This window comes from Mesoplodon bidens, assembly GCF_964165515.1.
Source record: "Mesoplodon bidens genome assembly, chromosome: X".
In the NCBI taxonomy this organism is placed as follows: Eukaryota; Metazoa; Chordata; class Mammalia; order Artiodactyla; family Ziphiidae; genus Mesoplodon; species Mesoplodon bidens.
Window position 1 is genome coordinate 108503785 of NC_138163.1, and position 27195 is coordinate 108530979.

Sequence of the window (27195 nt, forward strand, 5' to 3'; positions counted from 1 at the left end):
TATAAAAGATAATACAAGACGGAGGAATAATAAAAGAAGTTTTCAGTTACAGAGATGATTACTATGCTGAGACTAGGAAAAAAAGTGAAAGTATCTGGATATTTAGTGAAAAACAAAACAAAAACAAACCTGTCCTATATTTGGGAGGAAGGAAAGATGATTTAAACATCAGAAATTATTGCTGTGATGAATGTGACACTTCCTTTTTTAAAATGTTTCCAAAAGGGCCTAGATTCTTAACAGTTTGAGATAATTTCTTGTCTGAAAAGAGGGGGGAAAATGGGTGATCTTCATAAACCCCCTCAAGTCCCTTGATTCTCATTTTCCGTGAAGAAGAAACCATGATGGGATATGTTCATGACATGTATATGACTTCACAAAGTAGGACTGTTTTACGTCTGGAACTGGAAGACTTAATTTTCTCTGGAACCACAGATGTCCTGGATATTTCACAGAAACAGTGCCCAGTACTTTTTCATCTGAGACGCTGCAACACTGAACATTTCTAGAGGATTTCTATAGTATATTATTGCAAAATCAGTCTAGCAAACAAAGATCACTAGGAATTTTCAACTAACACACAGCAAACAACATTCTGCACTATATTTTTGAAAGTATTTTTTTCCTGGCAGAAATCTATAAATAATTGTATGTCTGATATAAGATGTGATACAACCAAAGTAATTATTGTAAAATGTACATTTCTAGTTGTCTGAATAATTATAGTCTAAATGTACTTCTTGATGTATATTTGCCACTCATAGCTTTTAATAAAAAAGGTCTCAATTTGTAGCCAAAATTCATTTTTCTATGAACTAGAAACAACAATTCTAACTTAACTCTGAAAAAGGCAATTGACTAGCCTTTTAAGTTTATAGTGAAACAGTCAGGTGGCAGTGGATATAGACTGTGACCTCTAAGTATCTCATCCTTATCTTGTACTGACATAGACAAGGGACAGAAATTCCCCTGAAAGAGTTTAACATCTTATTGAGGAAAGATTACAACCACAAGAGGAAAACTAATGAAATACTTCCTAACTAGAAGTTAATGAATAGATAACAACACAGCAAAACCTAAGTGTTACACTGTTACTTCCAATTCCACCAACTGCAATCCAGCATCACAGGATTCATTATGACCTTCCCCCTTTGCCTATTTCTAACTTGTTTCTTTCAACAGTGAAAAACATGGTTCTCACTATCGAAAATAGATTTACTTATTTGTTGAGCCACGGTATACATATAAAGTACTTTCAGGGCTTCCCTGGTGGTGCAGTGGTTGGGAGTCCGCCTGCCGATGCAGGGGACGCGGGTTCGTGCCCCGGTCCAGGAGGATCCCACATGCCGCGGAGCGGCTGGGCCCGTGAGCCATGGCCGCTGAGCCTGCACATCTGGAGCCTGTGCTCCACAACGGGAGAGGCCGCAACAGTGAGAAGCCCGTGTAACGCAAAAAAAAAAAAAAAAAGTACTTTCAGAATTGCAAACCCATCCCCTTGTAAGAAACTACAGTAACATGTATATGTACAGTTCTATTTGTCTTTAGTTCTACATTATGCACTCATGGTACTATATTCAAGAGACAATTTAGTCAGCTCCTTTCTCCTCCATTACATTCAGTGAGGTTGTCAAACATCTGTAATGCAGTTAGATTCATTTGTCACAGTCTGCATTCCATCCTGGATTACTACTTCTGTCTCTTGGTTGATTAAAATATATATATACACTAACATTCACTCTTTCTGGATTTTGAGAGATACACTTCTAGGATTTTGAGAGATACATTATCATGTATTCACCATCACATTTCCATACAGAAAAGTTTCATCACTTCAAAAATTCCCACATGCATTTGAGAGTCAATTTATTGATATCTACCAAAAAAAAGGGTGGTAGGATGTTCACTGGGGTTACATTGAATCTACAGATCATTTTGACATCTTAACGATATTGAGTCTTCCAATACCACGTGCATGGTGTATTTCTCTATCTAGTTATCTTTGATTTCTTTCATCAGTGTTTCGTAACATTCAGCACATATATTCTACACATATTTTGTTAGGTTTACACTTAAGAATTTAATGGTGCTATGATAAATTATATATATGTATAAATATAGACAGATAATTTCAAATTCCAACTGTTTACTGCCATTACCTAGAAATAGAATTTATTTTTGTATACTGATCATGTATCCATCCTACAACCTTGATAAACACTTATACTAGTTTAGGAGCTTTTCTGTAGATTCTTTGGGATCTTCTACTTGATTGTCATGTCAAATTCCAGCCTCTTTCCCAGGGGGAGAGGTGGGGTTTTTTGAAGCTGCAATGAGTTTTCACCAGGGCCCTAAGGATGACAGGCTCCAGACGCGCAGGCCCAGTGGTCATGGCTCATGGGCCCAGCCGCTCCGTGGCTTGTGGGATCTTCCCGGACCGGGGCACGAACCCGTGTCCCCTGTATCGGCAGGCGGACTCTCAACCACTGCGCCACCAGAGAAGCCCCACTGCAGCATTTTTTATAATATCCAAAATATGGGAACAACCTAGATGTCCATTAATGGATAAATGGATAAATCAATAAATAGATAAATACTAAAAAAATTGTGGTATAGATACACACACACACACACAATGGAATGTTATTCAGTCATAAAAAAAGTGAAATCTTTCCATTTGTCACAACATGGATGGACACTGAGGACATTATGCTAAGTAAAATAAGTCAGACAGAGAAAGACAAATACCATATGATCTCTCTTCTATGTAGAATCTAAAGCAACAACAACAAAAACCAAGCTCATGGACACAGAAAACAGACTGGTGATTACAAGAGGTAGGGGGTACGGAGGTAAAATAAATGGCTGAACAGTTTTTTGTTTTGCTTTGTTTAAATAAAGTGAATAAAATTTTTTTTTAATTCTAATGACAGTAATGTACCAGTTATAAATCAATGTTACCTCAATAAACTAAATAAGTCTTTTTTAATAAATAAATTAAAGGAAAAAAATTAAAAATAATAATTTAAAAAAAGGAATGTATCAGCCCTGACCTAAGTGAGGTGGAGGTGCTGATAGCAAGACCTCAGCAGATACGCAATATGCAAAAAACCTGTCAGGCTGGTTCCAATGCTAAACTCGCAAGAGTTTCTGAGAAACCCATTATCAACGAAAAATTATTTATTTGTTGCCCCATCAGGTTGATCAAGGACACACTGTCCTTAAGGTTGACTCTACAAGCTGCCATCTAATCAGTTTACCCAAAAAAGTGTGTAATTGAGGCCCACTATCTATTCTCTGAAATGTTTCTCCTTCACTATTGAAGGATAATTTCAGAGTACAGAATTATAGGTTAGTTTTCCCTCAACACTTTAAATATTTCACTTCACTCTCTTCCTGAATGCATGATTTCTGAGGAGAAGATGGATGTAATTCTTATCTTTGTCTGTCTACAGGTAAGGTGTTTTTTTCCTGTGGCTTCCTTCAAGATTCTTTCTTTATCTTTGATTTTCTGCAGTTTGAATATAATATGCCTCGGTATAAAGGTTTTGGGGCATTTATCCTGATTGGTATTCTCTGAGCTTCCCAGACCTGTGGTGTGATGTCTGACATTAATTCGGAGAAGTTCTCAGTCATTATTACTTCAAAGGAATTGTTGTTTAAAGGGACTTCTTTTTCAAATATAACTGGTAAATAAATACCATTCTGTGAACAACTTAAAAGCACTAATTGCTTTTTGTGATACTATGGGAAGTTTATAGCAATACAATCCTACCTTAAGAAACAGGAAACATCTCAAATAAACAACCTAACCTTGCACCTAAAACAATGAGAGAAAGAAGAAAAAAAAAAAGTTGGCAGAAGGACAGAAATCATAAAGATCAGATCAGAAATAAATGAAAAAGAAATGAAGGAAACAATAGCAAATATCAATAAAACTAAAAGCTGGTTCTTTGAGAAGATAAACAAAATGGATAAACCATTAGCCAGACTCATCAAGAAAAAAAGGGAGAAGACTCAAATCAATAGAATTAGAAATGAAAAAGGAGAAGTAACAACTGACACTGCAGAAATACAAAAGATCATGAGAGATTACTACAAGCAACTCTATGCCAATAAAATGGACAACCTGGAAAAAATGGACAAATTCTTAGAAATGCACAACCTGCCAGGACTGAATCAGGAAGAAATAGAAAATATGAACAGACCAATCACAAGCACTGAAATTGAAACTGTGATTTAAAATCTTCCAACAAACAAAAGCCCAGGACCAGATGGCTTCACAGGTGAATTCTATCAAACATTTAGAGAAGAGCTAACACCTATCCTTCTCAAACTCTTCCAAAATATAGCAGAGGGAGGAACACTCCCAAACTCATTCTACGAGGCCAACATCACCCTGATACCAAAACCAGAGAAAGATGTCACAAAGAAAGAAAACTACAGGCCAATATCACTAATGAACACAGATGCAAAAATCCTCAACAAAATACTAGCAAACAGAATCCAACAGCACATTAAAAGGATCATACACCATGATCAAGAGGGGTTTATTCCAGGAATGCAAGGATTCTTCAATATATGCAAATCAATCAATGTGATACACCATATTAACAAAACGAAGGAGAAAAACCATATGATCATCTCAATAGATGCAGAGAAAGCTTTCGACAAAATTCAACATTTATGATAAAAACTCTCCAGAAAGTAGGCATAGAAGGAAACTACCTCAACATAATAAAGGCCATATACGACAAACTCATAGCCAACATCGTTCTCAATGGTGGAAAACTGAAAGCATTTCCTCTAAGATAAGGAACAAGGCCAAGATGTCCACTTTCGTCACTCTAATTCAACATAGTTTTGGAAGTCCTAGCCATGGCAATCAAAGGAGGAAAATAAAAGGAATACAAATTGGAAAAGAAGAACTAAAACGGTCACTATTTGCAGATGACATGACACTATACATAGATGAACCTATAGATGCCACTAGAAAACTACTAGAGCTAATCAATGAATTTAGAAAAGTTTCAGGACACAAAATTAATGCACAGAAATTTCTTGCATTCCTATACACTAACAACGAAAGATCAGAAAGAGAAGTTAAGGAAACAATCCCATTCACCACTGCAACAAAAAGAATAAAATACCTAGGAATAAACCTACCTAAGGAGCTAAAAGACCTGTACTCAGAAAACTATAAGACACTGATGAAAGAAATCAAAGATGACACAAACAGATGGAGAGATATACCATGTTCTTGGATTGGAAGAATCAATAATGTGAAAATGACTATACTACCCAAAGCAATCTACAGATTGAATGCAATCCCTATCAATTTACCAATGGCACTTTTACAGAACTAGAACAAAAAATCTTAAAATTTGTATGGAAACACAAAACACCCCGAATAGCCAAAGCAATCTTGAAAACGAAAAATGGAGTTGGAGGAATCAGGCTCCCTAACTTCAGACTATACTACAAAGCTACAGTAATCAAGACAGTATGGTACTGGCAGAAAAACAGAAATATAGGGCTTCCCTGGTGGCGCAGTAGTTGAGAGTCCGCCTGCCGATGCAGGGGACACAGGTTCGTGCCCCGGTCCGGGAAGATCTCACATGCCGCAGAGCGGCTGGGCCCGTGGGGCCGTGGGCCCGTGGGGCCATGGCCGCTGAGCCTGTGCATCCGGAGCTTGTGCTCCGCAACGGGAGAGACCACAACAGTGAGAGGCCCGCATACCGCAAAAAAAAAAAAAAAAAAAAAAAAAAACCAGAAATATAGATCAATGGAACAGGATACAAAGCCCAGAGATAAGCCCACGCACATATGGTCACCTTATCTTTGATAAAGGAGGCAAGAATATACAGTGGAGAAAGGACAGCCTCTTTAATAAGTGGTGCTGGGAAAACTGGACAGCTACATGTAAAAGAATGAAATTAGAACACTCCCTAACACCATACACAAAAATAAACTCCAAATGGATTAAAGACCTAAATTTAAGACCAGACACCATCAAACTCTTAGAGGAAAACATAGGCAGAACACTCTATGACATAAATCACAGCAAGATCCTTTTTGACCCAACTCCTAGAGTAATGGAAATAAAAACAAAAAATAAACAAATGGGACCTAATGAAACTTAAAAACTTTTGCACAGCAAAGGAAACTGTAAACAAGAGGAAAAGACAACCCTCAGAATGGGAGAAAATATTTGCAAACGAATCAAAGGATAAAGGATTAATCTCCAAAATATATAAACAGCTCATGCAGTTCAATATCAAAAAAACAAACAACCCAATCCAAAAATGGGCAGAAGGCCGAAATAGACATTTCTCCAAAGAAAACATATACATGGCCAAGAGGCACATGAAAAGCTGATCAACATCACTAATCATTAGAGAAATGCAAATCAAAACTACAATGCGATATCACCTCACACAGGTTAGAATGGGCATCATCAGAAAATCTACAAACAAGAAATGCTGGAGAGGGTGTGGAGAAAAGGGAACCCTCTTGCACTGTTGGTGGCACTGTAAATTGATACAGCCACTATGGAGAACAGTATGGAGGTTCCTTAAAAAACTAAAAATTAAACTACCATATGACCCAGCAATCACACTACTGGGCATATACCAAGAGAAAACCATAATTCAGAGAGACACATGCACCCCAATGTTCATTGCAGCACTGTTTACAATAGCCAGGTCATGGAAGCAACCTAAATGCCCACTGACAGACAAATGGATAAGGAAGATGTAGTACATATATTCAATGGAATATTACTCAGCCATAAAAAGGAACGAAATTGGGTCATTTGTAGAGATGTGGATGGATCTAGAGACTATCATACAGAGTGAAGTAAGTCACAAAGAGGGAAACAAATATCGTATATTAACGCATATATGTGGAATCTAGAAACATGGTACAGATGAACCGGTTTGCAAGGCAGAAATAGAGACAGAGATGTAGAAAACAAACGTACGGACACCGAGGGAGGAAAGCAGTGCAGGTGGGATGAATTGGGAGATTGGGATTGACATATATACACTAATATGTATAATATGTATAAAATAGATAAGTAATAAGAACCTGCTGTATAAAAAAATAAATTAAAATAAATAAATAAATAAATAAAGAGGCTGAGGAGTCACCTGCATTCATTTTGGAAGTTCACTAATCTTATCAACATTTAACAAATGCCTCCTATTCAAGGCAGATTATTTCTCAGGATGGTTTCCACAAGTCTTATCTATGTAAGGGACTTCCTGTTATTCTATTCAGGGAACATTTCTTGATTAATTCCCTAATTCTAGAGAGTATAGCCTATTTAAGACTTGTAGCTCTGAATGTGCTTCATATAATTATGAACTAAATACCTTGGTACATAAGGGCAATACAGAAACTAAAATATTAAGTTCAGAAAAAAAAAAACAGAAAACATATACTAGATACTCAAAAAAACCCACAAAAAAATCAGAAAACATATTCTAGCCATTTTACTCAGATAACTAATGGAGATATATATATATATATATATATATTGCTTCTCTCTCTCTCACTCTCCCTTTGTCTCTCTCACTAGCACATACACTCAAACACATACCCCTACAGTATTACTTCATATGCCAAAAGTAAAAATAAGGAAAGTCAAGAAGAAAATATTGAAGTGATGAGCACATAAGGAAGATAATCAGTTAATCTAAAATAGAGGTTAATTCGAAAAGCAGCAAGGAAGGAACTGTATTTTACTGTTGGGTTCCTTGACTCCCTCAAAAACCATTCTTTTTTTTTTTTTTTTTAACCATAAAATAATACTTTTTTATAACTTAGGAAATAGATGGAAAGGCTGGTTATTAATTTTGGAAGACAAAAATTACAACAAACCAGTGTCTTCTGTATTTAGAATATCATAGCTAATCAGATAATTCAGCATAAACAAGGACATTACTTTAGTGGTGCTACCCAATATCTAGGTGATGTTAAACTAAAGAAAACTCTAAATAATTTATCTTAGAAACACAATGGCTAGGAATATCCATTCTGGTTCTGCAAACAAAGACTTTGTTTCTTTTGAAAGTCACAAAAAACATTCTTAATATCATTTAAGCAACTCTAAATGGACATAAAAATCCCACATAAAACCATAAACTTCTAAAATAAGATATAAATTTGATTCAGTAATAAGTATATGCTTTTTTTGTAGGAACATATTTTAATTTTTACAAGGAATATGTTTTTCATTTTGAAATTTTATTGATGTGAAATGTACAATTTCAAAAGAGCAGTTTAGCATTGGTTTTGGTATTGGGTTTCAATTTCATAAGCTGATTTGAAGTCTTTTGTAAACACTATTAATTTAAAATATCTAAAATAGTTATATGATATCTTACAAGTACCCATATATAATACATTTATTTTTAAGTAAATATCTTCTGTAGAGTTTACTGATGGCAGTTGTAAAACAGGCTTCTTCAGTGAAACTATAAACATTCACTTCATCCTATAACTATGGAGACAATTTATGGGTTTTTGCCTCATCAATAAATTAATATATCAATAAAAATAAATGAATAACATCTCAGTTTTTATTGAGTAACTTTAATTACTATCATTACTATATATCAAACATGGAATATTTATTAATGTATTCTATTCAGGGGATATTTCTTGATCACTTCCCTAATTCTAGAACATATAGCCTATTTAAGACCTGCAACTCAAAATGCACTTAATTATAAACTAAATTTCTTGGTACTGAAAGGCAATATAGAAACTAAAATGTTATTTACTTAAAAATAAATTTATTATATAAGGGTACTTATAAGATAGGGGTGTGTGTGAGAGGGAGAAAGATGAGAGATGCAAAGGAATAGGAAAAGAGGAAAATGTAAAGTTTCCTTTTCTTATTCTTTGTAAAGTCTATAGCTGACATATGACAGTGTTATTCTCAAAAGAGTGTACCTATAATAAAATTTCTATATGATTCTATACAATCTAAGTGGTGTTAAAACAAGGTGACTAAGTGCATAATCTTTGGAAACAGAAATTTGGTTCAAATTCCTGGCTCTCCCACTTAACGTGTGAGTAAACTTGGGCAAGTTATCTCACACTATGGGCTTTATATCTCTTCTGTAAAACAGAGATGAAGATCTAAAAACATCCACATCTCAGGGCTGTTGTGTGGATTCCATGATATCCAGCCTATGACCTAGAATTTGACCTGTGTTAATTGATAGCTGTTGACCTCATGATTCCTGTATTTATCCAAGCTTTGATTTCCATAAAATCAGCCTCTCCCAGTTCTCGTCCTATGTCTTACTCATGGATAACAAAGCAGATTGTGCAAGACTCTCATAATCTGCTCCTGCTATTCTTTCACCTTCATCTCTCAGCTTTGCCTGGCCAGTATCCATCAAACCAAAAAAACCCAAAAATATTCCCCAAATATAAGCCTGTTTCAGCCTCCATATCCAGTGCTTTTTTTTTTTTTTTTTTTTACAACTTGTAATACTCTGCCCACATCACCATCCCTTCCATAGCTATATGGAAGATATATAACCTCAAAACCCAGATTTTTTTGGAAATTTAGGGAAAAGAAAAGCAGGATGTGCAACCACCAAGCTGAAGACACATGAGTGTGGAGGAGACCAGCAGCCATGTTAGCAGGCTGTAATTAATAGCTCTACAGCCAGGTGAGCCAAACCAAATGTGACAAAGTCAAAAGAAGAAAACAAAATTAAAAGCCAAGCATGTTCACCTCCAGGGGGAGCCATGGTATGAAATGGTCTTACCTAAGTAAAAAAAACCCAAAACATGAAGAAATGAGTGTTTCATTTTTTCACTGAACCCATGCACCTCAACACGGACACACCAGATGCAAATAAAGTCTTTAATTTAGGACAAACATCAGCAAGTGTAATTTGTCCTTTGAGACTTTACTCAGAGCCCATGCAGCCGACCCCAGTCCCACCCCCACCCCAGGACATTATTAGTTGCTCCTTTTGTGTTGCATTTTCTCTTTACCTCTATTGGTACCAAACACTTTTTTAAAGTCTACCTTCCCTACTATATTGACCTCCATCAAGGAAAAGCCACTTTCTATTTAATCTTTGCTTACCCAGTACCTTGGGCAGAGCTCACAAGGATTACTCACAAATAAATATAAACTAACAGATAAAAAGCAATAAAAGAATCAAAAGAATCAAATTTATTCCAAACAGGCTGAGGTGAAAGGGAGGCTTTTGAGGACGTTCTTGCTGGAACACCTCATTTATCTCAATGGGATCAAAAACGTGTAGTGAGAGAAAGGCAAAGACAGCTTCGGAGAGTTGAGAAGGAAGAGCTGATCATATGCCCTATGGGAAACCAGATAAGGAGTTAACATGGCATCAGTAAAAGGATTTGTTACTATTAAGGTTCCAGGGAATGTTTCCTTGTACATGGAAAAGTCTTTTGTAGCCCATTTATGATTTCCAAAGGTTCTAAATTAGTTCCAAAAGCTCTACCTTATCCCAAACCTGCTAAATGTTGAATTGGAGTTTAGGGTAAGGAAAGAAGGGTGGGGAAATCTACTGAAGAGCAAATGAGTCTCAAGGCTGAAAGGAAACACACAACAACAAAAAGACAAGAAAATCATCAAATATATGACCCTCCTCTTTCTGAAGACTGCTGTCAGGTCTCCTTACATCCTGTTTGCTGACCAGACGTCAACACACTGTAACAATGAAACCTGTTTATGCCTCTCTTAGAGGCAACTGTATCACCGTCCAAGAAGCCATCTAGCTCACACAGCATGTACTGAAGCTATTTTCTTCCTCACCCTGTGAACGTGGTCTGAGCCTTCATTAGCTTGAAGACATTCATGGATAAGTTATTCATGATTTTTATTGGTGAGCTCAAAGGTACACCTTACTTAGTGCTTTTGGCATTGAATTTGTGGACTAGAGGAAAGTAAAGTTAAACTTCTATGAACAAGGTCAGTAACATAGAAAAAGACAGAATACCTCCCAGGATGGAGGCATGGAGTTCAGTTCTTGATAGAAGCCTAAAGCAACGCCAATTTTTTTAAAAAAAGGGTTTTTTTTTAATGTCAACAAAAGATGGACTGTGAGCATCAAAAGAGAAAAATAGGAGTCTGAGAGGTATAATTTAGATAATTTTATCCGTCAACATATGTGAGAAAGGGACATGGAAGCTGGAGCTCAGAACTCCACGAACCGTGTCCTGGATACAGTCACGCTTTGCCTTGGATGCAACATTCCAGTACCATCTGTCTTTCTCACCCTTCTAATTCCTAATGCATAAATCAATCCTTAGACTATAAATATGCTATACAGCAATGACCTCACTAAAAGTTAATAAATTATCACATAGAGTACATATTCATCTTTAGTATACAATTCACTCTACACTATAAACATTTTTAACAAACTTTATTGCTCTATACATTCACCTCTTGCCCTTTGGAGAGTCAAATCATCTCAGGGTATAATGTAAAAGTGAAATTTCTGGTCCTACAAGGTAAGAAGTCCAGAAACATGGTTTAACCAAGGTGTACTTTAATTTCCTTGAGTCTGTCAAAGGAACGTGTAACAAAATCATATTGTTTGGAAACTCGTTATGCTGATGTTTCTCATTTTCATTTAATACTGACTTAGCATTTCCTTTGTGCCAGTTCCTGTACAATTACTCAATAAAAATTAACTCAATGAATTTCTCATTATTACAGATGAGATAGGTTCTGCTATGACCCCCATTTTACAGATGAGGGAACTGAGAGGCTCAGAAGATGACATAACTTCACCAAAGTTAACAGAGCCAGGATTAAAATCCAGGCAGCTTAGTCCCAGAGAATAGGCTGGCAGCCACTATCACCCTGTTTCTCATGAAAGCAACACTGCATTTGGAACTTTCTTAAAAAACCTTTATGTCCAAAGTCATTATTTTAGATGTCCCTCTTTTTAACATTTTATAATAGTGTAGAATATAAATCTATTATTCTTCACTGTCAGATACAAAAGAATCTACATTTAAATGTCTTACCACTTATCCCTGCTATTGCAGAAAAGAACACTGGTGAAAAATGACATAGGTTTAGATGATTTGAAGCTGAGATGACAGGTGAGAGCAGCATTAATTCCACTGGGAGAGCACATAATGACTCTGCCTTTTGGAAAATTCACAGAAAGAGGTTGAATCACATCACCATCAAGAAGCCTTGTTGGGGAAATCTGGACACTGAAAATTGAATCCCTGTTTAAAATTAAAAGAAAAAAATAGCTCAAAACACGTACAAGTAATTGGATTTAAATGTGGTTTCCTCTGTTTTTTGAATCATTAGAAAAATTAAAACAATAAATATTTACAATAATATGCCCAACTACTAAAGATATTTTTCTATCATCTCTCATTTTCTGGTCACAATATAAGTAAAATCGATAATATGTTGATTTAACCAAGAACTACATGAGGTGATCAAAAGTTCCTTTTGACCTGTCAGGATTAAAATAACAGGGTTGGGCTTCCCTGGTGGCCCAGTGGTTGAGAGTCCGCCTGCCAATGCAGAGAACATGGGTTCGTGCCCCGGTACGGGAAGATCCCACATGCTGCGGAGCGGCTGGGCCCGTGAGCCATGGCCGCTGAGCCTGCGCGTCTGGAGCCTGTGCTCCGCAACGGGAGAGGCCACAACGAGAGGCCCACGTACCACAAAAAAATAAATAAATAAATAAAATAAAATAAAATAAAATAAAATAACAGGGTTAAAATGCCTGACTAAGTGCAATGTGTTTTTAACCACAGCCATGCTGAAAGCATTATCCTTAAATATGTCCTAACAAAAATTTACTAGAAATTACTGCTTTAACAGCTAAAGCTTTAATGCATGTAGACTAAATATTAACAAATGCATATACACATATTTTTCTTTAATTTGGGTACAATTAAGCACTTGTACACATATATCATGAATATTTTTTCAATAATTACTATCAAAAAATTCTACCAAATGTTTGCATATTTCATTATATACTATAATTTATTTAGCCAATCTAAAATGTTTGTGATTTTTAGTAGCATAGTATGTAGTACTCACCTGAGGTGAGTACTACATACTATGCTACTAAATTAATACTTGGTAAATTTTAGTTGTCAATAAATATTTCACCATGTTACTTTTATTATATATATAGGTTCCTATAGCAAATAAGAAGTGCTATCAAATGGGAATCATATTTCCTTAGTACTTTAATTAGAATGAAGATTATTCAGCTAATTAACTAGAAAAAGTAAAGAAAGCTCTCAACTTGAATTAGTTAAACTCATATGGTTCACTGGATAAAACATGAAAAAGCAGTTTATAAATCAGGTCTGAATCCAATTCTGTTGCTAATTAACTGCCATCAGATAAGTCATTAATGCTATTGACTTTATTGTATATATAATGAGAATAGGTTACATCATCTCTACAGTCACTTTTACATGCTCATTTCATTATACCATGTTTTGTAAGACTCAGCTTTTAACTTGAGGTATTTTTAAAATTTATACCATTATACATTAATTTAAAAGCTGAAAGATTACAAGATTAATTCATATATGAGACGTTTCTTGACCAAAAAAAAGTACTTTCTAGTACAATGTAATTCAAGTCATGTCTATTTCCTATTTAAGCAACAAAGTTTAGTGTCTACTTACAAGATAGGGTCTTGGAAAAACTGTGAATCCCAAAGTTGTAAAGTTAAGGTTGAGGAACTACACTCTCTCACAAAATGGCATTTAAAGCAAGCCCCCGAGGTATAAGTAAGCACTCATTATATCTTGCAGGCCAAATGTTAGAAACTAAAGGCTGTTCTATGCTCCTCAACTTGGACAATTTTCATTTATTTCCAACCATTACATCACACATGGAACTCATTTTCTCTGGATCTCAGAATGCTTAACTATAAAGTAAGGTATTGAGCTAGAGAAGCTCTGAGGTGGGTCCAAGATCTGGTAGTTTATGAAAATAATGCTAATAGGCAATTCACATCGGTATACAAATCCTCACAATTTATATAATTTTAAGATGTACACCAGCCACTCTTTACATCTATTTCTTTGTATATATAGACAGGCGTATATTTCTAAATAAAGATTTGTTTCACTTTCCTTTTTTGTCATTTTATATAAAGGATATCAATATATGTAGTCTTCCTTAACTTTTTATTAATCTCAATATTTTGTTTTCTAAGATTCATAATACAGTTTTCTCATTAGTTGAAGTTCCTCCACTTCACAGCTATAGAAATATTCACGTACACATATATCACAAATTATTTACCCCTTTACCTGTCACTGGACATCTGTGCAGTTCCCAGATTTTGCTATTCTGAATAATGCAACTATGACTAATTTCAAACATACCTTGTAGTACACATGTGCACTTTATTTTAAGTATAGTTGATTTATAATGTTATATTCAATGTTATATTCAGTGATTCAATATTAAAGTTATTATAAAATATTGGCTATTTACAATAGCCAGGTCATGGAAGCAACCTAAATGTCCACTGACAGACGAATGGAAAAGGAGGATGTGGTACATATATATAATGGAATATTACTCAGCCATAAAAAGGAACGAAATTGGGTCATTTGTAGAGACATGGATGGACCTAGAGACTGTCATACAGAGTGAAGTAAGTCACAAGAGAAAAACAAATATCGTATATTAATGCATATATGTGGAATCAAGAAAAATGGTAAAGATGAAGTGGTTCGCAAGGCAGAACTAGAGACACAGATGTAGAGAACAAACGTATGGACACCAAGGGGGGAAAGCGGGGTGGGGGTGGTGTTGGTGGGATGAATTGGGAGATTGGGATTGACATATATACACTAATATGTATAAAACAGATAACTAATAAGAACCTGCTGTATAAAAAAAAGAAATTCAAAAAAGTTATAAAATATTGGCTATCTTCCCTGTGTTGTATAATATATCCTTGTAGCTTATTTATTTTATACATAGTAGTTTGTACCTCTTAATCCCCTTCCCCTATCTTGAGCCTCCCCCTACTTGTCTCCCCTCTGGTAACCACTCTGTGTCTATGAATCTGTTTCCCTTTTGTTATATTCATTCATTTTATTTCTTAGATTCCACATATAAATGAAAACATACAGTATTTGTCTTTCTCTGTCTGACTTACTTCACTAAGCATAATACCTTCCAGGTCCATCCATGTTGTTGCAAATGGCAGAATTTCATTCTTTTTTATGGCTGGATAATATTTCATTCAATATGTAGAATATATACACATCTTATTTATCCATTCTTTTGTTTTTGTTTTTGCGGCACGCAGGCCTCTCACTGTTGTGGCCTCTCCCGTTGCGGAGCACAGGCTCTGGACACGCAGGCTCAGCAGCCATGGCTCGCGGGCTTAGCCGCTCCGCAGCATGTGGGATCCTCCCGGACCAGGGCACGAACCCGTGTCCCCTGCATTGGCAGGCGGACTCTCAACCACTGCGCCACCAGGGAAGCCCTCATTTGTTGATGGACACTTAAATTGCTTCCATACACTGGCTATTGTAAATAATGCTGCTATGAATACTGGGGTGCATTAATCTTTTTGAATTAGTGTTTTTATTTTCTTTGTATATATACTCAGGACTGGAATTGCTGGATCATATGATAGCTCTATTTTTAATCTTTTGAGGAACCACCATGCTGTTTGCCACAGTGGCTGCACCAATATACATTCCCACCAACAGTGAATTAAGGTTCCCTTTTCTCCACGTCCTCGTCAACATTTATTACTTGTTGTCTTTTTGACAACTGCCATTCTGATAGGTGTGAGGTGATATCTCATTGTGGTTTTGATTTGCATTTCCCTGATGAGTTTTTCTTGTATATACTGTGAAGTGTAAATGTTGGGCTATGAAATATGCCGATGTTACACTTTACATAGTATTATCCAGTGTGATCCTACTCACTGACACCGTGACTAGTAACCTGATTTATTAATGTTTGCCTACCTAGGACAAGCAAAATGTTATCTTATTGCAGCCACTAATTTTTACTTCCAAGTTTACAAACAGGTCAATTATATGTTTTCATGTGTTTATTTTCTGTTTTATCTGTGAAACAGTGATTGAAACTTTTTGTCAACATTTCTGTTGAGTTACTTGATATTTTTCTGATTAATCTGTATCAGTTATTTTATTGTTAGCATGATTTTAAGGCTTAAGAAATCTTTCTCTACCCACAGACATTAAAATTGTTTTAAATTTTTTTTTTGCCTATATTCAAATTGGCTATCTTTTTTTAAATTTATTTATTTATTTTTGGCTGCATCAGGTCTTCGTTACTGCGTGCGGTCTTTCTCTAGTTGTGGTGAGTGGGGGCTACTCTTCATTGCGGTGCGCGGGCTTCTCATTGCAGTGGCTTCTTGTTGCGGAGCATAGGCTCTAGGCGCACGGGCTTCAGTAGTTGTGGTATGCAGGCTCAGTAGTTGTGGCTCATGGGCTCTAGAGCACAGGCTCAATAGTTGTGGTGCACAGGCCTAGTTGCTCCATGGCATGTGGGATCTTCCTGGACCAGGGCTCGAACCCGTGTCCCCTGCACTGGCAGGTGGATTCTTAACCACTGTGCCACCAAGGAAGTCCTCTAATTTTTTTTTTTTTACATTTGACCTTTGACATTTAAGCCTTCAATCCATGTGTAATGAATTTTCGTGTATTAAGACAGGAATCCGGGCTTCCCTGGTGGCGCAGTGGTTGAGAGTCCGCCTGCCGATGCAGGGGACACAGGTTCGTGCCCCGGTCCGGGAAGATCCCATATGCCACGGAGCAGCTGGGCCCGTGAGCCGTGGCCGCTGAGCCTGCACGCCCAGAGCCTGTGCTCCGCAACGGGAGAGGCCACAACAGTGAGAGGCCCGCATACCGCAAAAAAAAAAAAAAAAAAAGACAGGAATCCAGTTTGAAATATTCCATAGAATCGATTATTCCAGCACCATTTATTGAATAGTAATCTCTTTGCTCCATAGATCTATACTACCTTTGTCATATATTCAGTATCCATCCACGTGTGGGCCTTTTTCAAGTCTATTCTACTCCTTTGCACATTTTCTCTATCACTGCACCGCTATCACATTGATTTATTAGTCTTGATATTTAGGAAGCCAAGCCCTTCTCACCTTATTCTTTTCCTTCAGGGGTGGCTTGGCTACTCCTGACCCTTGATTTTTTCATATAAAATATAGAATTTTATCTGTCAATCTCTATGAAAAAATTTATTTGAATTTTTATTTCAGTTATATGAAATATCTAAATTGATTTGTAGAAAACTGTCCTTTTTACAATATTAAGTATCCCAATTCATGAATATGTGTAAATCTTCATTTATTTATGAGTTCTTTGACTTAAATTTTATAATTTTCTCCACAAAGTTCCATATAATTCTCCCTATTATCTTTAATTGTTAATGTTTTTATGATTAGTAGTTTTACAGTTGCATGTTCTAAATGTTGTAAGCTGAAATGCTATTGAATTTTAAATACTGGACTTATATTTGTCTATCTTGATAAATCATCTTCATAGTTTTAAATATCTACATATACATTCTTTTAATTTCCTATACAGAAATTCAGATTCCGACATACACCAAAGTTTAAGAACCACTGATCTAGAGAAGATTTGCTTGCTTCTGCTGAAAGACAGAAGGGCTTACTCACATGGAACCATTTTAGCCTCTTCCAGATTAATCCAGGAATCAGAGATTAAGTTTTCTTATCTTGAAGTTGTCCCAATTTAAGAACAAGCTTGCATTTGGCATGTTATTACAGTTCACCACTCCTACTCTAGTTTCAGCTTATAAGAATGTATTCTTCTGGTTTGGCTTGATCTGATACCCTTTAGAGACCTCCCACTCTTCTCAGCAGCCCAGCAGTTTTATATATATATATATATTTTTTTTAATACATACATACATATATACACACACACACACACACGCAAACACAAGCTCTATTTGTTCTGTAATGTGAGGGTTCATAATATATCTAGGCCAATACAGTCCTGGGATTTGCGCTGTTCATAAATTTTAAAAAAAATGAAAACAGGGCTTCCCTGGTGGCGCAGTGGTTGAGAGTCCGCCTGCCGATGCAGGGGACACGGGTTCGTGCCCCTGTCTGGGAAAATCCCACATGCCGCGGAGCGGCTGGGCCCGTGAGCCATGGCCGTTGGGCCTGCGTGTCCGGAGCCTGTGCTCCCCAACGGGAGAGGCCACAACAGTGAGAGGCCCACATACCGCAAAAAAAAAAAAAAAAAGAAAAGAAAACAGATTGCATTCTCTATAGTGTGTGCACATGATAGGCAGAATTCTGTGATGGCCACCAAGAGTCCTGTTCCTTAGTGTACAAACTGCATAGTTCCCACTCCTTGGGTGGCAGGATCTATAAATATGATGAGACATCACTTTGGTAATTAAGTTATGCTATATGGCAATAGTAAAGGAACTTTCCATAGGTAATGAAGGTCCCTAGTCAATGGAATTTGAGTAAGCAAAGGGAGATAATCAGGGCCAGATCCAATTTAATCATGTGAGAGAGAAAAGTCAGAGAGATGGTGTACTTCTGGCTTTGAATGAGTTAAATGCCATGTTGTGAGGAGGGGACCACATGTCTAGGATGTGAGGGTGGCCTCTAAGAGCTGAGAGTTGTCCGAGCCAACAGCCAGCAAAAAAACGATGTCTGAGTCCTACAATTACAAGGATTAGTTCTGCCAACAACCAGAAAGCATGGAGGAGAACTAAGCCTCAGATGAGACTGCTGCTATAGCCCACACCTTGAGCTCTGCCTACTGAGACCTTGAGCAGTGGACACTACACTAACCTGGACTCCTGACCCACCCACCACCTACCCCCCCAAATAAACTGGGAGAACAAATTCATGTTTTAAGGCACTAAGTCTGTGGTAATTTGTCATACAGCAAAAGAAAACTATACACTGAGTTTTTAAGCTTGCTTCTCATACCACAAAAAGAGATATACCAAAAATTTTTACCAGAAAATTAAACGACTAATGGTGAGACAATTAAATGGGCTTTTGGGGGGTATTTTTAATTTAAATGTACAGTTAAATATTTCAGTAGTTCACTCCAACTATAGAAGCAAGTCAGACATTGTTCATGACTCATATAACACAGACAGAAAGAAAAAAGCACCTAAAGAAAATGTGGTCAATTCACATTAGGCAACTACCTGAAATAGTTTTGAGGTAAAATGTTGACATCCAGCATAGTTGTTACATCCAAAGGAACAGGATTAAAAATTATGAAAGGAGGGTCAAACAATAACTTCAGTAATTTTACCTCTCCAACCAGACATAACATTCGATAGCAAACTGGATTATCATTTAAATATATAGGAATATCAGCTGTGTATTTTCTAGGCTGCTCTAATGAAAGAAAAACATTTTTTAAGTATTTTAGATTAGTTCACACACACCAAAAAACATTTACATAATTTAAACCTTACTAAATATTAAGATGTACTATGAAGTTACGGCTCAATGGAGCAGAACAGATTACCCAGAAACTGGATTTATCCTGCCAAGGAACTTAAGACTTGTAATGAGGTGTCATTGATATAAAAATCTTTTAAAGTGCACTCTGTCTAGAAATAGAGTACGTCTCCTTACAGTAGATATTCATTATTATGGGAAAATACATATACCTTGGGGAAACAGTACAATAGGACTTCTTTTTATCTTTTATTCAACAGGACTTCTTTTTTTAATTGTTTTCCATGACTTAACAGGAGCTGCCCATCCCTTTAGTATATGCAGCATGAAGATGAGGTCAAATAACTGCCATAAAGATCTCAGGGAATACTGAGAAATGGATATGCTGAGAGGAAAGGAATATGCTTTCTTGCAGATTTTTAGGTTTATGTAAGGCTGTCAGGGTCGACTGGCCAATTTCACCTGGTAGGAAAAGACAGGAAATTGCCACATGGCAACTCACAGGAGGAAAGGCAGTTTCTGTAGGAGAAAAAGGCTCAGCACAGAAGCAGCAGGCTGCTCTTGGACAACAGGTGCCATCAGAGCCAGTTGCCAATGCCTTTTAAGACCCAAATCCCCAAACATAAGTCTCATAGGCAGAAAAATGTGATCTCATGAGTATGAATTCAAGGTTATATTTTAGAAATCAAAAACTTACTGAATTCTGAGTTTTGAATGGATTGCTTTGAGATTATTCCTGGGTTTTAGAAGTGTTAAAGGTTTCTGGGATAATGGAGAAGGGGGTTCCTTGCGTAACCTAAGACTACTGGGGATTCAGTAACACATGTTTTTAAGCTCAGGTATGCCTTCTCTCTCATCTGAGATGTAAGTTATATAAAGGTGTTATAGGCATGTTTAATTTTTTTTTAAGAGTTAGGATGAGATCCTAAGGAAGGAACTTATAGGTTTGACTGCTTGGGCTCAGCCCCATACTGAAGGAAAAGGCAAATGGAAATGTTTCTTATTTCCTTCTAGATGATTCAGTCCATTTCATCTGGATATAAATGTTGATAAGGACATAAAGGAGAAGCTCTGTATAGAAATACAGGTGGTGGTTTTAGCTGGACTACCTTTTATACTATTTCTTTTAGGACCAGACACATTAGAAACTAAGAAGAAATACGAACAAATATATAATGAAACCTAATAATTTTTATAAAGTAAACTTCAGAATGCAGGGAATATTTGATGTTTTCTATCATCTTTTCAGAGTTCTAAACAGAGGTAATAAAAGATGAAACATTTAAAAAATCTACTAATCACAGTATCCTATGTACTGTCTTTCACACATAAATCGAAAGTGCATATACAAGGCCAGGCTAAGAGATATGCTGGACATAGATTTAATGCAATACCGTGCTAACAGAATATTATGGAGAAAGCGAACACACACAGCTCAATGAACTCTCTAAAAAGCTTAAAAGCAGTAATAGGTTCTTAACCTGCCTTTTCTATTGTTAACATAGCTAGCCGCGGGTATTTTATTAGATTGCCACATGTGTAAAACATAGTAGTGTCCGAGAGATCCCAATGCAAGTGATTTACTGAGGGAGTGCTCTCAGGAGGAACCTGTGGGTAAAGGAGGGAAGCAGAACAGGGCAGGGCAAGAAGCTATGAGAAGCTGTAGTTTTAGAATCCAGATTCAACCTGATTCCATAGGGAGCTCTGGGATGTCAGACAGAGCAGGGGGAGGGGGTGGGAGGGAGTGGGTTGGGTCACCTGAGGTAGTAGTGGTGGTTAGACTTAATCTCCTTGGTATCTCTTCATGAGGTATCTTCCTCCAGCCAAGGGCAATCCCCTGGAGAAAGGGACAAACATAACCTGCCAGGAACCAACACCCACAACTGAGAGAGGGATGGAAAAGCCCAGTAATGGGAATCTGAATAGGCCCAAATAGCATATACAAGAGCCTGTAATCCTAACATTGCTTCATAAGTAAGAATAATTAGGAAGAAAAACAGGTAAGTTACTATAACACCCTTTTAAGTAGAAAAATAGTCTGGAAATGACATTTGGTATGCTTTAGTTATAGTATATAAACTATAAAGGTACTTAAGCAGATGCTTTCAATTAGAGACAAATAGTAGTATAGACTTTCTCAAAGACAGAAAAAAAAAAGTGCATAGATGTTTTTACAAGTAGCTTCCTGCTGTTCCTTTGCTCCTGTCTGCTTAAAAAAGCTAGTTGCCATACCTTCACTTACTAAAGCTCATTATCTGAAAAATTCTATGTTTTAATGTAGCACGGATTCTCATGTTGAGAATCTTCTAAGATATGCGCATCCTGGGTGTCAGGCTCAGGAAACATTGAGGGTATTTACGTAACTAAGAACAATCTTATCCAAGGGGAGTGAGAGTCTAGCCACACAAATTAGATTCAAGAACAGAGGTTAAGATTCAGAAGGGATTGATGATTTGCCTACATACCAGTGTGGATAACACATACTATCACAGCCCTGCCTCTATCCCTGTGGCAGTCCAAGGAAGAGCAATAAAGGGGGAGTGAAAACTAAAACCCACCTCACTCAAACGCTTGAAAGCCCTGACAGTATAAAGGAGCCCTGCTTGGTTAGCAGTATAACAGGGTCTACCCAAAGTGGAGATAAAATATATTTGCCCCATTTTAAGTGATATTGATGGCAAAGGTTCCATCTACAAGGCAAAGGAAATAGGAGACATAAAAGCCCTGACCATGGTTTGAAATAAAAGGCTTATACCACAGTCAGATTACAAGAAGAGAAAATGGCAGAACAGAAGTGTAATCAATCACCAATGCCTGCTAGAATAAAACGGCAGATGCTACAGGATAGCACAAAGAACAAGGACAAGATCTCACTAGGTGTGATTAAAAGAAATCTTAAGTCAATTAGAGACCCACATCTCTCAAGAGGCTGGGAAAAGTAAACAAGTTGCTTTCTGTGCTGCTTATTACGCTGTCCTTCCAAAGCCCTGTGACCTGGGGGTGAGAAGTTATGTTAATAAGATCACTGGAATCATGGTTTGCACATAAGTGGGGGGTGTGTAAAAAAGTTAGAAAATGGATCAGATTTAGGACAAAGGGATTCGTTCTGGGGCCAGGGGTGGACAGAAAAACAGACTTTCAGTCAAAAATCAAAATGCTACCATTGTAACTTGTCCAAAAGGAGACTAACTTGTCCTAACAGTTTTCTGATTAAAAAAAAAAAAGACTAGAGGAATTTTTTAGTTATTTGAAATGTATAGATGCAGAGAGATACCTCTTATCCCCACATTTAAAAAAAATTATTGTGATAAGAACACTTAATACGAGATCTACCATTTTAAAAGATTTTAGGGGTATATTACAGTATTTTTATATGTAGACACAATGTTGTACAGCAGATTGCTAGAACTTATTCGTCTTGCATAACTGAAACTTTATACCCACTGATTAGCAACTCTCCATTTCCCCCTTCCCTAGCCCCTGAAAAGCACCATTCTTTTCCTTGTTTCTATTAGTTTGACTAATTTAATATCTCACATAAGTAGAATCACACAGTATTTGTCTTTCTGTGACTGGCTTATTTCACTTAGCATAGTGTTCTCAAGATTCAAACATGTCACACATTACAGGATTTCCTTTTTTTTTTTTTTTGGCTGTGCCCTGCAGCATGTGGGATCTTAGTTCCCCCAACAGGGATCCAACACACAACCTCTGCAGTGGAAGCGTGGAGTCTTAACCACTGGACAGACAGGGAAGTCCCCTTTTTTAACGATGAATAATATTCCATTGTAAGGATATACCATATCTTCTTTGTCCATTCATCCATCAATGACATGCCCCAACACAAGCACAGAATCCCTCAGCAAAGTATGGGCAACTTATTGATTTAAAGCATTTAAGGAAATCACTGTTTAATCATTAGATGAGCACTAAATTGAGAGTTCAGTGGACACATAAGGAAAATAATACAAATCTTACAGAATTAGTTCTGTAATGTCATTAAACAAACAAACAGTAACAATAATAACAACAAACCAAAAATTGCAACAACTACTGAGTGGAAGTGAAGTTCTCATTTCCATGGTAGCCATATTACATTACTTATAATGCCCCACTTTCAAAAATAAAATTTTGAGACACACGAAAGACCAACAGTGAATGATCTATACACAGGAAAAAAGATTGTCAGTAGAACCTGTCCCTGAGAAAGTTCAAACATTGCACATACACACACACACATTTATATATAAATATATATTATACATAAATTGCGGAGTTGATGTACAGTAAATGAAATGAAAAATTCATTCAACATGGTTTCACCAGTAGATCTAAACTGACTAAAGAAAGAATCAGCCAACATGAAAAAAATGTAAGTTGAGTTCCTCCAGTGTGAGGAACAGAAGAAAACAGAATGAAGAAAACTGAACAGAGCCTCAAAGATCTATAGGACAACATCAAGTAAACCAATATACACAAAACAAGAATCCCAGAGATAGAGAAAGAGAGGGCAGAAAGACTATTTGAAGAAATAATGGCCAAAACCATACAAAATTTGATGAAAACCATTAACCGAAACATGTAAAAATTTCAATGAATTGCATGTAACAAATTCAAAGAGATCTACTCTCAGACATATTTGTCAAATGGCCAAAAACCAAAGGAAAGAGTCTTCAAAGCAGAAAAAGAAAAGTGACTCATTATATATATGGGATCTTCAATAATGTGAACAGCTGACTTATCAAAAACCATGAAGGCCTGAATGCAGTATGAAGACATATTTAAAGTACTGAAAGAAAAAGACTGTCAACCAAGAATTCTATATCCAACAAAATTATCCTTCAGAAATGAGGAAGGAATTAGGACATTCCCAGATAAACAAAAACTGATAGACTTCATCACCAGCAGACCTTTTCTAGAAGAAATACTAAAGGAAGCCCGTGAAACTGAAATAAAAGGATACTAGACAGTAAACTGGATCACAGAAAGAAAGAAAGAGGTAAAGGTAAATATATGAGTAAATATAAATGATAATATAAAAGTAGTTTTGTTTTTATTTTTCTTGATTATCTGATTTTTTTTAAATGCATACTTATTTCACTTAGCATAATGCCCTCCAAGTCCATCCATGGTGCTGCAAATGGCAAAATTTCTTTTCTTTTTATGGCTGAGTAGTATTCCATTATATATATATATATATATATACACCACATCTTTATCCATTCATCTGTTGATGAACATTTAGGGTGCTTCCATATCTTGGCAATTGTAAATAATGCTGCTACAAACATTTGGGTGCATGTATCTTTTCAAATTAGTGTTTTTTATTTTTTTCGCATGTATACTCAGGAGTAGAACTGCTGGGTCATGTGGCAGTTCTGTTTTTAGTTTTTTGAGAAACCTCCATACTGTTTTCCACAGTGGCTGCAGCAACATGGATTTACTTCAAGGGCATTATGCTAAGTTATATAAGTCAGATGGAGAAAGACAAATACTGTATGATATCATTCATATGTGGAATCTGAAAAAAAAATACAACGAATTAGTGAATATAACAAAAAAGAAGCAGACTCACAGATACAGAGACAAACTAGTGGTTACCAGTGGTGAGGGGGGCAGGGGCAATATAGGAGTAGGGGATTAAAAAGTACAAATTATTAGGTATAAAATAAGCTACAAGGATATATTGTACAGTATGGGGAATATAGCCAATATTTTATAATAACTATAAATGGTGTATACCTTTAAAAATTGTGAATCATTATATTATATGCCTGTAACTTATATAATATTGTACAACTAAACTTCAATAAAAGGAAAAAAACCCTTAAAACTACACAGAAAAAAAGTATAAGAAAGTAGTATAAAACTGTGTTGATGTGATTATATTGTGCAAAGATGTAATTTGCATGACAATAATAGTGCAAAGGAAGGGGATGCTATATTGGAACAAAGTTTTTGCATACTGTTGAAATGAACTTGCTATTATTCTCAATTACATTTAAAAAAGTAACATGTTACTAGTATTTTCCAGGGAAGTCACTAAGAAAATACCTCAGAATTTTATTATGAAAGAAACAACAAGGGAAGTTAAATGTAAGTAAAAAGACAGATATAAATCTTTCCTTAACTTCATTAGTAATTAATCAGTAAATATAAAATAATTCAGTACAGCAATGAAAAGGCTGAGATAAGTAAAATAAACTTTAAAAAATAATCCAAATTCATGTAATCTACAGGAGACACGTTTAGATTCAGAAACACAATTCAGTTGAAAGTAAAAGAATAGAGAAAGGATATACAGGCAAATAATAACTAAACAAGAGCTGTGGTGGCTATGATAAATTTAGAAAAATATAAATATTAAGAAAAAAATTGCTACTATAGATAAATAAGGACATTATATGTACGGATAAGAGGACAAATCATAAAGAAGATATAACAATTTTAATCAAATATGCACTTAACAGAGCCACAAAGTACATGACGAAAACCTGGCAGAACTGAAAGCACAAATAAATAAATAATAACCCTATAAAGCTTCAATACTCCACTCCCAATTGTGGGTAAGTCAAGTAGGTAGAATCACTAAAGAAATAACAGACTTAAACAATACTGTAAATGAACTACACCTAACACACATCTATGGAACATTCCACCCAACAAGAGCAAAATACATACACTTCTCAAGGGCATGTGGAACATTCTCCCGGGTAGACCATACTTTAGTGTGTAAGGTAAGCCTCAATATATTAAAAATGACAGAAACCATACAAAGTATGTTCTGCAACAACAATGGAATAAAAATAGAAATCAATAATAAAGTGAAATTTGGGAAATTCTCAAATACGTGAAAATTAAACAACACACTCCCAAAAAACGAATTCTTAAGAAATGGCAGGAGGAGCTTCAAGATAGCGGAACAGTAAGACGCGGAGATCACCTTCCTTCCCAGAGATACCTCAGAAATACATCTACATGTGGAACTCTCCTATAGAACACCTACTGAACGCTGGCAGAAGACCGAAGACCGAAGACCTCAGACCTCCCAAAAGGCAAGAAACTCCCCACGTACCTGGGTAGGGCAAAAGAAAAAAGAATAAACAGAGACAAAAGGATAGGGATGGGACCTGCACCAGTGGGAGGGAGCCGTGAAGGAGGAAAGGTATCCACACACTAGGAAGCCCCTTCGCGGGCGGAGACTGCGGGTGGCGGAGGGGGGAAGCTTCGGAGCCGTGGAGGAAAGCACAGCAACAGGGGTGCAAAGGGCAAACCGGAGAGATTTCCGCACAGAGCATCGGTGCCGACCGGCACTCACCAGCCCGAAAGGCTTGTCTGCTCACCCGCCGGGGCGGGCGGGGCTGGGAGCTGAGGCTCGGGCTTCGGTCGGATCGCAGGGAGAGGACTGGGGTTGGCTGCGTGAACACAGCCTGAAGGGGCTAGTGCGCCATGGCTAGACGGGAGGGAGTCCAGGAAAAAGTCGGGAGCTGCTGAAGAGGCAAGAGACTTTTCCTTGCCTCTTTGTTTCCTGGCGCGTGAGGAGAGGGGATTAAGAGAGCTGCTTAAAGGAGCTCCAGAGACGGGCGCTAGCCGTGGCTAACAGCGCGGACCCCAGAGACGGGCATGAGACGCTAAGGCTGCTGCCGCCGCCACCAAGAAGCCTGTGTGCGAGCACAGGTCACTCTCCACACCTCCCCTCCCG

The 27195-nt window shown here is 36.8% G+C and overlaps 1 protein-coding gene across 1 annotated transcript in view; it reads right to left on the bottom strand.

Annotated features, from left to right (window-relative positions):
- The window catches only part of CFAP47 (cilia and flagella associated protein 47), a gene marked incomplete at both ends in the record, with an annotated part of 276077 nt that overhangs the window by 179886 nt on the left and 68996 nt on the right, over positions 1–27195 (bottom strand). The window contains 4 exon segments of the mRNA XM_081223108.1: positions 9317–9395; positions 10115–10163; positions 12040–12249; positions 19232–19427. Coding sequence (XP_081079234.1) covers positions 9317–9395; positions 10115–10163; positions 12040–12249; positions 19232–19427 — 534 coding nt within the window.